At 44.7% G+C, this 15,452-nt stretch overlaps 1 protein-coding gene across 1 annotated transcript in view; it reads left to right on the forward strand.

Annotated features, from left to right (window-relative positions):
* The window catches only part of mrpl37 (mitochondrial ribosomal protein L37), a 55,886-nt gene extending 45,275 nt beyond the window's left edge, over positions 1-10,611 (forward strand). Inside the window, exons 6-7 of the mRNA XM_038794718.1 lie at positions 8,113-8,316; positions 10,209-10,611. Coding sequence (XP_038650646.1) covers positions 8,113-8,316; positions 10,209-10,286 — 282 coding nt within the window. The 3' untranslated portion in view covers positions 10,287-10,611. The remainder of the gene's footprint in view (positions 1-8,112; positions 8,317-10,208) is intronic.
* The last annotated feature ends 4,841 nt before the right edge of the window (positions 10,612-15,452 follow it).

Genomic DNA, 15,452 nt, shown 5'->3' on the forward strand with positions numbered 1-15,452 from the left:
TTGGTTAGCCAGTTTGTTATCCAACTGGCCAAATTCCCCACTATCCCATGCCTCCTTACTTTCTGCAAAAGCCTGCCATGGGGAACCTTATCAAATGCCTTACTAAAATCCATGTACACTACATCCACTGCTTTACCTTCATCCACGTGCTTGGTCGCCTCCTCAAAGAATTCACTAAGACTTGTGAGGCAAGATCTGCCCCTCACAATTCCGTGCTGACTATACCTAATCAAGCAGTGTCCTTTCCAGATGCTCAGAAATCCTATCCCTCAGTACCCTTTCCATTACTTTGCCTACCACCGAAGTAAGACTAATTTGGCTTGTAATTCCCAGGTTTATCCCTATTCCCTTTTTTGAACAAGGGCACGACATTTGCCACTCTCCAATTCCCTGGTACCACCCCTGTTGACAGTGAGGACGAAAAGATCATTGCCAACGGCTCTACAATTTCATCTCTTGCTTCCCATAGAATCCTTGGATATATCCCGTCAGGCCTGGGGGTCTTGTCTATCCTCAAGTTTTTCAAAATGCCGAACACATCTTCCTTGCTAACAAGTAGCTCCTCGAGCTTATCAGTCTGTTTCATACTGTCCTCTCCAACAATATGGCCCCTCTCATTCGTAAATACTGAAGAAAAGTACTCGTTCAAGACCTCTCCTATCTCTTCAGACTCAATACACAATCACCCGCTACTGTCCTTGATCAGACCTACCCTCTCTCTAGTCATTCTCATATTTCTCACATATGTGTAAAAGGCCTTGGGGTTTTCCTTGATCCTACCCGCCAAAGATTTTTCCTGCCCTCTCTTAGCTTTCCTAATCCCTTTCTTCAGTTCCCTCCTGGCTATCTTGTATCTCTCCAGCACCCTGTCTAAACCTTGTTTCCTCAGCCTTACATAAGTCTCCTTCTTCCTCTTAACAAGACATTCAATCTCTCTTGTCAACCACGGTTCCCTCACTCGACCATCTCTTCCCTGCCTGACAGGGACATGCATATCAAGGACACGTAGTATCTGTTCCTTGAACAAGTTCCACATTTCAATTGTGTCCTTCCCTGACAGCCTATGTTCCCAACTTATGAACTTCAGTTCTTGTCTGACAGCATCGTATTTACCCTACCCCCAATTGTAAACCTTGCCTTGTTGCACGCACCTATCCCTCTCCATTACTAAAGTGAAAGTCACAGAATTGTGGTCACTATCTCCAGAATGCTCCCCCATTAACAAATCTATCACTTGCCCTGGTTCATTACCAAGTACCAAATCCAATATGGCCTCCCTGTCGTCGAACAATCTACATACTGTGTTAGAAAAGCTTCCTGGACACACTACACAAACACCACCCTATCCAAACTATTTGATCTAAAGAGTTTCCACTCAATATTTGGACAGTTGAAGTCACCCATGACTACTACCCTGTGACTTCCGCAACTTTCCAAAATCTGTTGCCCAATCTGTTCCTCCACATCTCTGCTGCTATTGGGGGGCCTATAGAAAACTCCCAACAAGGTGACTGCTCCTTTCCTATTTCTGACTTCAACCCATATTACCTCAGTAGGCAGATCCCCCTCGAACTGCCTTTCTGCAGCTGTTATACTGTCTCTAATTAACAGTGCCACTCCCCCACATCTCTTTTACCTCCCTCCCTAATCTTATTGAAACATCTATGACCAGGAACCTCCAACAACCATTTCTGCCCCTCTTCTATCCAAGTTTCCATGATGGCCACCATATCGTAGTCCCAAGTACCGATCCATGCCTTGGAGTTCACCCACCTTATTCCTGATGCTTCTTGCGTTGAAGTATACACACTTCAACCCATCTCCATGCCTGCAAGTACTCTCCTTTGTCAGTGTTACCTTCCCCACTGCATCACTACATGCTTTGGCATCCTGAACATCGGCTACCTTAGTTGCTGGACTACAAATCGGGTTCCCATTCCTCTGCCAAATTAGTTTAAACCCTCCCGAAGAGTACTAGAAAAACTCCCTCCCAGGATATTGGTGCCCCTCTGGTTCAGATGCAACCCGTCCTGCTTGTACAGGTCCCACCTTCCCCAGAATGCGCTCCAATTATCCAAATACCTGAAGCCCTCCCTCCCACACCATTCCTGCCATGTGTTCAACTGCACTCTCTTCCTTTTCCTAGCCTCGCTGTCACGTGACCGGCAACAAACCAGAGATGACAACTCTGTCTGTCCCAGCTTTTAACTTCCAGCCTAACTCCCTAAACTCGTTTATTACATCCACACCCCTTTTCCTACCTACGTCATTGGTACCAATGTGCAGCACAACTTCTGACTGCTCACCCTCCCCCTTAAGATCCTGAAGACACGATCCGAGACGTGATGGAACCTGGCACCCGGGAGGCAATAAACCATCCGAGATTCTCGCCCGTGCCCACAGAATCGCCTGTCTGCACCTCTAACTATTGAGCCTCCTATAACTAGTGCTCTCCTAATCTCTTCCCCCCCCCCCCCCCTTCCCTTCTGAACCGGACCTCGTGCCAGAGACCCGGTCACTGCAGCCTACCCCTGCTAGGTAATCCCCCCCCACCCACCCACCCAACCAGTATCCAAAGCGCTATACTTATTGTTCAGAGGAACAACCACAGGGGATCCTTGCACTAACTGCTTCCTCCTCTTCCCACCTTTATCTGTTACCCAGCTACCTTAGTTCTCAGGTGTAACTATGTCCCTGTAGCTTCTATCTATCACCCCCTCAGCTTCCCGAATGATCCTCAGTTCATCCAGCTCCAGTTCCCTAACACAGTTTGTGGGGAGCTGGAGATGGCTGCACTTCCCGCAGGTGAAATCAGCAAGGACACCGGTGGTCTCCCTTACCTCGAACATTCTGCAGGAGGAACATTCCACTGCCCTAGCTGCCTTCACCTCTACTTCGTCTCCTAGTGAAAATGGAGAAAAAAAAAGTAAATAGCTTACCTGCTCACAGCAGTGAGTTTTCTTTTCCGGTTAGAGGAGGAGGGAGGGTGGGAGTCACTGCATGTGTAGTGTCTCGGGTTTCCTCACCGTTCAAATTTATTGGCTAATACAACCTTCCCAGGTCTCCCCACGGTCGCCTTCCGGTTTCCTGCTCCGAAAAAGTAAGTTTAAAAATCAAAAACTCAGGGCAGCATGGTGGCGCAGTGGGTTAGCCCTGCTGCCTCACGGCGCCGAGGTCCCAGGTTCAATCCTGGCTCTGTGTCACTGTCTGTGTGGAGTTTGCACATTCTCCCCGTGTCTGCGTGGGTTTCGCCCCCAGAACCCAAAGATGTGCTGGGTAGGTGGATTGGCCACACTAAATTGCCCCTTAATTGGAAAGAATGAATTGGGTACTCTAAAATTTAAAAAAATTAAACCTCAGTTTACCGTCCAGCTCTCCCCTCCAAAAATTGCTCCCCTCTCTGCCTGCTCCGCTGGAAGAATGAGGCTGAAACCTCGGAGGCAAGTGCCTTTTTAAAGAAAATACAAACCTTCCCAGGTCTCCCTACTGCTGACTTCCAGTTTCCTGCTCCGAAAAAGTAAGTTTAAAAATCAAAAACTCAGCTTACCTTCCAGCTCTCTCCTCCAAAAATCGTTCCCCTCTCTGCCTGCTCCGCTGGAAGAATGATGGAGTAAACAAAGAGAAACTGCTTCCAATAGCTGAAGGATTGCTAACCTGAAGGTGCAGATGTAAAGTGACTGGCAAAAGAATGACAAGAAAAAACATTACAGCAGCAAGTGATTAGGATTTGGGATGCACTGCCTGAATTGGTCTGATGGTGGCAGCCTTCTGTAAGCAAAGTGGACTGCACCGTGGTGGTCAATTCTGTGTTAAACATCATCTGCACATTGGCATAACAATCTCTGGCTGATGTGCTGCAGAGAAAATAAGTGGGTTAAGAGGGTTTGTGATTTAGGTGGCACGGTGGCACACCGGTTAGCATTGCTGCCTACGGTGCTGAGGACCGAGGTTCAAATCCCTGCCTGGGGTTCTGTCCGTGTGGAGTTGGCGCATTCTCCCCGTGTCTGCATGGATTTCACCCCCACAACCCAAAGATGTGCAGGTTAGGTGGATTGGCCACGCTAAATTGCCCCTTCATTGGAAAAAAATAATTGGGTACTTTAAAAAAAGGGTTCCCGATTTGCTAGTCTACGTTCTCCAAGAGTCCTCTTCTTGGCCAGTTGCGATTTTTATTTTTGCTAGTCTCTACCAATGCCACACTGCACAGTCAGCCTCTAGAGGGCATGGCCATCAGCGACTATCTCCCAGCTGTCAGTGTTAATGTCTACAATTTTCACATCTCACTTGCAGATATCCTTATAGCCGAGGTACGGATACCCAACAGGTTGTGTCCCAGTGCCGGTTTACCATACAGGAGCTCTTCGGATACATGGCCATTATCCATCTGATGAATGTGGCTGAGCCAGCACCCACATCATTGGCTTAGTAATGAGTGTTTAGTCCAGGATCTCTAAACCAGTGACCGTGTCCTGTCAAGAGATGCCAGGGAAACGTCTGAGATTATGAAATTGGAAACTGTTCAGCCTTTTCTCTTGTCCAACCTATGTTGTCCAGGTTTCAGCATTGTCCGGACTGCAATGAGGATGATGCTTCGTGTTCTCCATCATATTGTTGATGTTCCACACTTTCTTACTCAGCAACTGCAGCTAGTTGCAATGTCCATTTCAGCATCAAGTAGCAGATTGCTAGAGTTTGTGGAATTTAGACATCTGAAGCTATTAACAACCTCCAGTGTCACATTGTTAATGCTGATAGATGGCAAGATCCTGGACCACGACATTCGTCTTCCTGAGGCCGATGGTCGAACAAAACTCTTTACAGGCATGAATCTGTTAATTTGCTGCTGAGTGTTCTTCGATATGGAATGCCAGTGCAGCATAATCAGCATCGAGCAACAGAGAACTTGGTACACCTTTGTCTTGGATCTCAGGCAAGCTTGCACGGCTCTTTCACTTGTTTGTGTGTAAGTGAACACCCTATGTGGGTGACCTTATCGCACAAGAAAAGTGTATGGCAACGACTGTCAGTGCCAGGACACAGCTGTTTGACTCCACTGCAGTTCTTTACTGCCACATAATTGTTGACTTTCACCATCATTTTATTGTTGATATCACATTGAGCAGCTTTGGAAGGCAACCAGCCTATTATCTCCAGCAGCCTAAATAGACTGCCTCTGCTTACAGGATCAAATGTCTTGGTGAGATCAGTGAAGAGGTGGCACAGTGGTTAGCACTGCTGCCTCAGTGCCAAGGACCTGGGTTCAATTCCGGCCTCGGGTGACTTGACTGTCTGGAGTTTACCCATTCTCCCTGTGTCTGCGTGGGTTTCCATGGATGCTCTGATTTTCACCCCACAGTCCAAAGATGTGCAGGTTAGGTCGATTGGCCATGCTACAAAAAAACGCAGGTAAGGTGGGGTAATGGGGATAGGGCAGGGAAGTGGGTCTAGATAGGGTGCTCAGAGGGTCGGTGCAGACTCAGTGGCCGAATAGCCTCCTTCTGCACTTTAAATTCTAAGATTCTTACACACTACAGGGATTCCATGATGATTCCATGATTACTCTCTCTTTTGGTAACAGCATTTCTTTTGCAGCTGTCAGACTGAGAGCATCATGTCAGTTGTCAATCTTCCTGTTCTGAAATTACACTGGGCTTTGGGTAGATGCATTCAGCCAAGATCTGCAGTCTGACTCTGGCAAATAGTTTCCCCATGATGCTCAGCAGGACATTCTACAAAGATATGCAGAGGGACAGGTAGTATTGAGGAAGAGGAGGGCTGCAGAAGGACTTGCACAGTCTAGGAGAGTGGACAAAGAAGTGACAGATGGAATATAATGTGGAAAAGTGTGAAAAGCACTTTGGAAGGAAGAATGGAGGCATAGACTATTTTCTAAACGGGGAATGCTTGGCATATCAGAAGCACAAAGGGACTTGGGAGTCCTAGTTCAAGATTCTCTTAATATTAATGTGCAGGTTCAGTTGGCAGTTAGGAAGGTAAATGCAATGTTAGCATATTTGTCGAGCGGGTTAGAGCACAAGAGCAGGGATGTACTTCTGAGGCTGCATAAGGCTCTTGTCATGCCCCATTTTGGAGTAGTTTGTGAGCAGTTTTGGGCCCCATATGTGTTGGCCTTGGAAAGGGTCCAGAGGAGATTCACAAGAATAATCCCTGGAATGTAGATCTTGCCATACGAGGAGCGGTTGAGGACTCTGGGTCTGTACTCATTGGAGTTTAGAAGGATGAGGGGGGGGGCAGATCTTATTGAAACTTACAGGGTACTGCGAGGCCTGGATTGAGTGGGCATTGAGAGGATGGTTTCCACCAGTAGGAAAAACTAGAAAAAGAGGGCACAACTGACACACTGAAGGGACGATCCTTTAACCAGAGATGAGGATTTTCTTCAGCCAGAGGGTGGTGAATCTGTGGAACTCTTTGCCGCAGAAGGCTGTGGAGGCCAAATCACTGAGTATCTTTGAGAGAGATAGATAGGTTCTTGATTGATCAGGGGTTATGGGAGAAGGGAAATAGGGGATAAGGGGTTATGGGGAAAAGTTAGAATGGGGGCGAGAAAAATATCAGCCATGATTGAATGGCCGAGCAGACTCGATGGGCCGAGTGGCCCAATTCTGCTCCTCTGTCTTATTGTCTTATGATGCTCAATAGTTGTTGCGATCGCTGCAGTGGCCCTTATACTTGTGCGGGATCACAAAATCTGCATCACGTCTATCCTGGGGCACTGCCCACTCCCTCCAACAAAGAAATTTATGCAGGTGCTGCCGGAGCACCTACCAATTGGTGTATAATGATTAAAGAGTAAGTTGGATAAATAAGTGGAGAAAAAATTGCAAGGATGTGGAGAAACATCAGTGGAGAGAATTGCTCCTTGAAAGAGCTAGTGTGGATTTGATGGGCTGAATTACCTTTGGTGCTGCATTCTCTATGATTTATCCCTCAGCATTCCAGGCATCTACTAACAAATGGTTCTGGAGCAGGCTATATGTGATTGAAACCCTTTGAGAGTGAGGTACAGCTGCCTCACTGTGCGAGGACCCGGGTTCAATCCCAGTCCCGGGTCACTGTCCGTGTGGAGTTTGCACATTCTCCACATGCTGCATAGGCCTCACCCTCACAACCCAAAGATGTGCAGGGTAGGTGGATTGGCCATGCTAAATTGCCCCTTAATTGGAAAAAACAATTGGGCACTTCTTTAATTTAAAAGAAAAGTTTGATAGAACAGAACAAAGAAAATTACAGCACAAGAACAGGCCCATCGGCCCTCCCAGCCTGCGCCGATCCAGATCCTTTATCTAAACCTGTCTCCTATTTTCCAAGGATCTACTTCCCTCTGTTCCCCGCCCGTTCATATATCTGTCTAGATGCATCTTAAATGATGCTATTGTGCCCGCCTCTACCACCTCCGCTGGCAAAGCATTCCAGGCACCCACCACCCTCTGCGTAAAAAAACTTTCCACGCACATCTCCCTTAAACTTTCCCCCTCTCACCTTGAAATCGTGACCCCTTGTAATTGACACCCCCACTCTTGGAAAAAGCTTGTTGCTATCCACCCTGTCCATACCTCTCATAATTTTGTAGACCTCAATCCGTCCCCCCTCAACCTCCGTCTTTCCAACGAAAACAATCCTAATCTACTCAATCTTTCTTCATTGCTAGCACCCTCCATACCAGGCAACATCCTGGTGAACCTCCTCTGCACCCTCTCTAAAGCATCCACATCCTTCTGGTAATGTGGCGACCAGAACTGCACGCAGTATTCCAAATGTGCCCTAACCAAAGTCCTATACAACTGTAAAATTGATAGATAGAGGAAAACATTTATTCAGCAAGACATTCCTGTGGTGGCAAAAGGAGAATTGCAATTTTCCAAAACCGCTAAATCTATCCTTCCAGGATTTTAATGTCTGAACAACTGAAAGCATTATATGTAAATTCTATGCAGTTGCTTATAATGTGAAAGAGGGATCTTTGAATCTAATGTCTGGCTTCTCCCATTTAATTGACTGTAGCTGAAATAAGCTAGAATCTTGTTTCTGGTTCTGATTGTTTTTCACCAGCGAAGAATAAGCTGATTTGAACTTTTTTCTATCTCTCAGGAAGAGCCAAAGGTGTTGGATAATCCTATTACAGTACAATGCATTGCCACAAATGGAAGGATATTCCAGTTCCTGGTGTTGCAGCTAAATACCACAGATCTACAATCAAATGATGGTGTAAAAAACCTAATTTGGTTTGATCAAGATCAGCTACTGTATGATTATGCAAAGTGTCGACCAACAATCAGAAAGAAAGTGGTCCAGGTGAGTACAAAATTGAACTGTTAGGGGAAGTGATCCTTAAGAACATGCATCAGCAAGGCAATGCCATTTTTAAAAAAAAAATTTAAAAAATCAGTGGTTCCTTTCTGGTATGCTGACACCTGCATTTTCCATTAGCTCCAAAGTGGATTCTCTTCCTATGAGGCTGTTGGGTGAATGTCCACAGATGAGTTCCTATGGGGTGGTATCACCATCCTATTTACACAGCATTATACCTGCTAAACAGCAATCAAGGGCAGGGTTTTTGGCAGCGTTTGATTGAGTTTTGTTTCCCTCACTCTTTTTCTCCATTATTGTCACAATAATAAGAACATAAGAACATAAGAACTAGGAGCAGGAGTAGGCCATATGGCCCCTCGAGCCTGCTCCGCCATTCAATTAGATCATGGCTGATCTTTTGTGGACTCAGCTCCACTTTCCGGCCCGAACACCATAACCCTTAATCCCTTTATTCTTCAAAAAACTATCTATCTTTACCTTAAAAACATGTAATGAAGGAGCCTCAACTGCTTCATTGGGCAAGGAATTCCATAGATTCACAACCCTTTGGGTGAAGAAGTTCCTCCTAAACTCAGTCCTAAATCTACTTCCCCTTATTTTGAGGCTATGCCCCCTAGTTCTGCTGTCACCCGCCAGTGGAAACAACCTGCCCGCATCTATCCTATCTATTCCCTTCATAATTTTAAATGTTTCTATAAGATCCCCCCTCATCCTTCTAAATTCCAACGAGTACAGTCCCAGTCTACTCAACCTCTCCTCATAATCCAACCCCTTCAGCTCTGGGATTAACCTAGTGAATCTCCTCTGCACACCCTCCAGTGCCAGTACGTCCTTTCTCAAGTAAGGAGACCAAAACTGAACACAATACTCCAGGTGTGGCCGCACTAACACCTTATACAATTGCAACATAACCTCCCTAGTCTTAAACTCCATCCCTCTAGCAATGAAGGACAAAATTCCATTTGCCTTCTTAATCACCTGTTGCACTTGTAAACCAACCTTCTGTGACTCATGCACTAGCACACCCAAGTCTCTCTGAACAGCGGCATGCTTTAATATTTTATCGAAAATAATTATCACAATAATGTGAGATCGACCAAGAATCAACTTATTGTGCATTTAACTGGGCAATTTTACTGATCTACTAAAAGTGGATCTTGCTGGAAGTAAACCCTCTCATGGTTGGTTTTCCTGTGCAGTAGATAATCCCTACAGTAATTTTTTTAAATTTTAGAGTACCCAACTATTTTTTTCCAATTAAGGGGCAATTTAGCATGGTCAACCCATCTACTGTGCACATCTTTGGATTTGTGGGGGTGAGACCCATGCAGACATGTGGAGAATGTGCAAACTCCACAAGGACAGTGACCCGGGGCTGGGATCGAACCCGGGTCCTCGGCGTCGTGAGGCAGCAGTGCTAATCGGGTTCTTTTAATATATTGGAGAGATCTCCAGAGATCTTTATTCATTCACAGGAATACCCAGCCCTAACCACCATTGAGAAGGTGGTGGGAACGGTCTTCTTGAATAACTAAGGGGCTTGCCAAACCATTTCAGAGGACAGTCAACCACATTGCTGTGGGCCCTAGGTCACATGTAGACCGAACTGTTAGCTGATAGAACCGGAGTGGTTTTTAAAAAGAAACACAGTCTGGTAGTCTCAAGATCAACATTACTGTTACCAGCATTTTATTCCAGATTTATTAAATTAGTTGAATTTAAATTCCCTAGTTGCTGGTAGGCTTTGAACTTAATCTGTGGTTTAATAGTCCAGGCCTCTGAATTACTAGTCCACCAACATAACCACTATGCTTCCATACCGAGTGTAATTTGTAAAATAAAATTTGTATCTGCTTATGTTTTCTCTTCCCTAGATTCCTGCTGGACTGTCTGGATATTGTCCAGAAACATTCAGTAAGTTCCTTGCCATGTATTTGCACGGAGCTGTATAGAATCACAAAGAAAACAAAGCAGGGCTACCACGAAAAACTGTATTTCTGGAAATGTCAAGAGAAACAAAGGATCGGAAGTAGACTGTAAACTGATTTGAGGTATAAACGGTATAAGCATTTGGACTGTCATGAAGACTGGAGCTGAGAGATAAAAGTATTATGTTGGAAACTATGAATAATGCTACTTTATTAAAAATATTTTTTCACAATCTGTTGATGTTCATCTGTATCATAATGCCCCATTTCAGCTGGAGTGCATTTGTAGTTTTTGTATTTAGTGTCAAGATTAACATTTTAAAAAAAAAGTAAAATTCCTCCACCAATCTGAACGAGATTATATTTTTGTTTACTTTAAGGACTCCAGGTCCTTGTATAATATCACGTCTGTAAAATTCATAATGGGCATGAGAATAATGCCTGAAAGAAGTACCATATACTTGAAGAATTGAATTGTTTAGGAAGGGTAGAGCTTATGCAAAAGCAAAGATTGGTGACACTCAGTATAAAGGGCTGAAAAAGTACACAGCAACAGAGAATAAGAAAGATGTTTTACAATTAGCCATGCAACAAAAGCTGTGTTGAGAATTGTAACAAAGAGAATGGGTGGGAAGGTGCAAGAACACATTGGAGGTGAACAATTTAGAATCCAGGGAGCAATAGGGTCTAGAGAAGCAATCGGCATTAAGATTAAGGGAGTGAACGCAATTGAGAGTTTGGACAGGAAATCTGTTTTGCAGATTTTGAAAAAGCATTTGATAGGGCTGCCTGGATTAAGCTCATGGCAATGCTGAGAGACATTGGAGTAGACCGGAGAGATACTGTAGATGACTTGTAAGAAATCTGTACATGAAATAAATAACAACTGAGAGAGAGTCAAGGGGGAGTAGGACCATGTTTAACCTTTTTCAATTTCTATGCAGAAGCAATGATTAAGGAGTGTCTGAAGACAGAATGTGGCGTCAAGATTGGGGGTGAACTAGTAGATAGATGGATAATAGCAGACATAAACTTGGGAATGAAAGTGAGCATTGGCAAAAACAATGTGATGCATAACTCAAAATCACCACTAAATATTCATAAAGGAAAAGAACTGGAACAGATGCAAGAATACTAGAATTTAGAAAGTGTAGCATCTGCAGAAATAACAAGGGTAGCAGTGGGGAAAGGCTGTATTTAATGAGACAGTTGCAAACTAGAAAGCTGAATATACTTCCCAAGAAACGATTTGTAAAGAGTTTGCCCTGGAGTATTGTTTAGTGGATGAGAGTCTTGGACTTTATTTAGCAAATTGGTCTTTTTCCATAATCAACTGGACAGAAAAAGTAACAAATGATGAATGCTGAGGGAATGAATGAACAAAGAAATTTGCTGAATGTAATTAGGGAATGGCAGAGTGACTGGATAGGGCAAATCTTAAGAGGAAATGGATAATATGGTTTGTTATGGAGAAAAGATTTCAAAGTAAAAGAGGAAGTGGAAGGAAGAGTAAAAGTCCCAGATGACCATAGGCTGCTTTCCCTGTTGAGGGGGAGAGCTGATTAAACCTGAGGGACACCAAACATCATGTGAAGGGCAAAGTTGAGAAGGCAGGCCTTCATGAATAACCTCGGCTTGTATGGGAATTGAACCCATGGCGTTGGTCTCGCTCTGGATCATGAACCTGCCATCTAGCCAACTGAGCTAAACCAGCAATATTGATACTGGATGGCTTAGAACCATAGGTTACAGCACAGAAAGAGGCCATTCAGGCGATCATGTCCACACCGGTTGAAAAAAAGCTAGCCGCCCATTCTAATCCCAGCTTCCAGCACCTGGTCTGTAGCCTTAAAGGTTACAGCACCTCAGGTGCAAATCCAGGTACCTTTTAAGTGAGTTGAGGCTTTCTGTCTCCACCACTGAACCAGGCAGCAATTTCCAGACACCCACCCCTCGTGTTCCCTCTAATCCTTTTGCCACCTTAAATCTGTGCCCCCTGGTAATGGACGTCTCTACTTGGGGAAGCAGGTCCTTCTGTCTACTCTATCTTGGCTCTTAATTTTGTGGCCTAACCAGTGATTTATACAGTTTCAACATGATATCCCTGCTTTTGTCGTCAATGCATCATCCAATATAGGAAAGCATTGCATATGTTTTCTTTACCACCTTAACCATCTGTATTGCCACGTTCAGGGACCTGTGCACATGCACTCTAGAGTCTCCCACTTCCTCTACCCCTCTCAATATCCTTATGTTTGTTTTGAATCGAGCAGAGGTGCTCGATTTAAAACTCTTTTTAAAATTTAGAGTATCCAATTAAGAGGCAATTTAACGTGGCCAATTAACCTAGACTGTACATCTTTGGGTTGTGGGGGTGAAACCCATGCAAACGGGGAGAATGTGCAAATTCCACACGGACAGTGACCCAGGGCCGGGATCAAACCTGGGACCACGGTGCCGTGAGGCAACAATGCTACCCACTGCGCCACCGTGCTGCCCCTCGATTAAAAACTTAAGTAAACAATTTATATGGAAATTCATGTTACATTGAAAATACAGCACAGAAACAGGTAATTGTTTCAGTCTAAGGCGAGGTTTATGCTGCACTTGAACCACCTTCTAATCTTTCAGCTAGCTCCACCGTTCCTAGCTCCATTATCTGGTTAACAGGAAAGAGAGAGAGGCCCTCAACCTCTTTACAATTCATGTAAATGACTTGGATGAAGGAATGGTTGCTAAATTTGCTGAACGTTTCCAGTGATTTCCTTTCAGATTTTTAAGCATGCTTTTGAATTAATTTCTTTCTCTTCACTTTACTGAAATGGCTTTCATGGGACGTGGGTGTCATAGGCTGTGGCAGCGTTTATTGCCCATCCTTAATTGTTACGTGTTGTGGGTCTGGAGCCAGACCAGGTAAGGAGGGCAGATTTCCTTCCCAAAAGTGCATTAGTGATCCAGATGGATTTTTATGATAATCAACAATGGTTCCATGGTCACCACTGGACTTTTTAAAATCCATGCATATTCCCTGTTTTTCGGATGGACGTTTGCTTGAAAAAGGGTGCAGGAGTGATTGGAAAAAGCGAGACTCCACAGATGTGGTTGATGAATGGAGCCACGGACCAGAAGTGGGTCGAAAAGAAGGGAACAGTTGGAGCAGGAGAATCTTCATGCATAACAAGTCAAGATAGCAGAGGGTAAAGGGACTGTCCTGTCCGCCCAGTGGGTGACAGAGCAACTGGTGGACTTGTTGAATGAGAAGTTCTGCCAGCAGAGGAGGGAAGTCTAGGAAGACCCAGGCAGGGTGGTGGAGCTGCTGATAATGGGAAGTGAAAATGGGGTTGTGAGATGAGACCCCTTAAAACTGGATAGATGGATAACACTAAAATAGCTCAGTTCTGCCAGCAGAGGAGGGAAGTCCAGCAGGACCCAGCCAGGGTGGTGGAGCTGCTGATAGTGGGAAGTGAAGGGTGGGGTGTTCTGAGATGAGACCTCTTAATACTGGAAAACACTAGAATAGCTCTACATAAGTTAGTTTATTAAGGATTGAGATTAATCATACCCAGTAATTATTAACCATTAAACATGTATTTTTATGACATAGCAGTAATAAGCATTCAAACTCTTGCTACAAGCAGTGGCCACAATGCATGATGGGATTTAAGCTAGCTAACTTGCCCATGTTCTTCAGACAAACCGGGATATACAAAAGTAGTATGGTCAGCAATAATACGGTCAGCTCGGTAAACAGTTCTTATCAGTGCCCCCAAAATCCTGTCTTAGACAATTCATGGTATAAAGAGGAACCAAATTTGGCATCCTGTCCCTAGATGAACAATGAGGTGGGCAGGAACTGACTGCGACACGTAGGGTGGGAATGGACAAAAACAACTTTATAATGGACACAGTATCCTAGTAAACAACAGGTGGCAGGATGGGTTTAAATCATGAGCTGACCACAAGTAATTTTGCTGAAAGTAAATGTTACTGGTCAATATAAAAGTTGACAGCTTCAAGGATTGGATTAAGTCCAATTGGGGTGGGCTATTGATTTTTGGAAAACTCTATAATTGGTGTGTTTGTACCAGTGTCAGACAGTGATTTTGGCATTTATCCAGATCTCTTTCCCATGTACATGGACCAAGCTTAGAATAATAAAGCCATCTTAACCGGGTTAATGTGTGTCTGCAAATCTGTGTATTCAGCTGAACTGTACCTAAGACCAGGGCAACGAAGGCAAATATTTTACCCATGATGCTCAGCAGGGAGAAACAAAATAGGAGCAGTCTATTCGGCTCTTTGAGCCTGCTCCACCATTCATTATCAAACTTAATAGCCTGATCTTGTATTGCCCCTTATGAGATGCCTCAATAATCATAGAATTTACAGTGCAAAAGGAGTCCATTCGGCCCATCGAGTCTGCACCGGCTCTTGGAAAGAGCACCCTACCCAAGGTCAACACCTCCACCCTATCCCCATAGCCCAGCAACCCCACCCAACACTAAGGACAATTTTGGACACTAAGGGCAATTTATCATTGCCAATCCACCTAACCTGCACATCTTTAGACTGTGGGAGGAAACCGGAGGAAACCCACGCACACACGGGGAGGATGTGCAGACTCCGCACAGACAGTGACCCAAGCCGGAATCGAACCTGGGACCCTGGAGCTGTGAAGCAATTGTGCTATCCACAATGCTACTGTGCTGCCCGATAGTGTTGCAATCGCTGTGATTGCTCTTGTTCTTCACAGGGTCACAATCCTTACATCACACATATACTTGGACACTGCCCCTCCCTCCAATAGAAGTTCATGCAGGTGTTCCAGGAGAGCTGGTTTCCTGTACTGGAGCTCAAGTAGTATAGCATCAGCATCTGGAGCATTGCCCATGGAAAGTGTGTCAGTAGCTTTACTAAGCTCCTACGCTGTGGTTTTGTTATTCAGTCCCGCCATGGCAAGCAGGCTTTCTGTGGATTCTAGAGTTTCCTTGATGGCTGTATTTTCCCTCGAGTACAACACAAGATAATTTTCTACCCATCTCTCCCTGTTTATTCTAGTTGTTGAGTTGAGCCTTCGGTTCCAATGGAGCCATTTTTTTTGCTGATGGACCTGTCGATTTAACCCTGACGCACAGCACACCAGGGAGTGAGTTGTGTAACTACAGCTCTGCGGTAGGTAGCTCAACGTGC

The sequence above is a fragment of the Scyliorhinus canicula genome, chromosome 4 (genome assembly GCF_902713615.1).
Source record: "Scyliorhinus canicula chromosome 4, sScyCan1.1, whole genome shotgun sequence".
In the NCBI taxonomy this organism is placed as follows: Eukaryota; Metazoa; Chordata; class Chondrichthyes; order Carcharhiniformes; family Scyliorhinidae; genus Scyliorhinus; species Scyliorhinus canicula.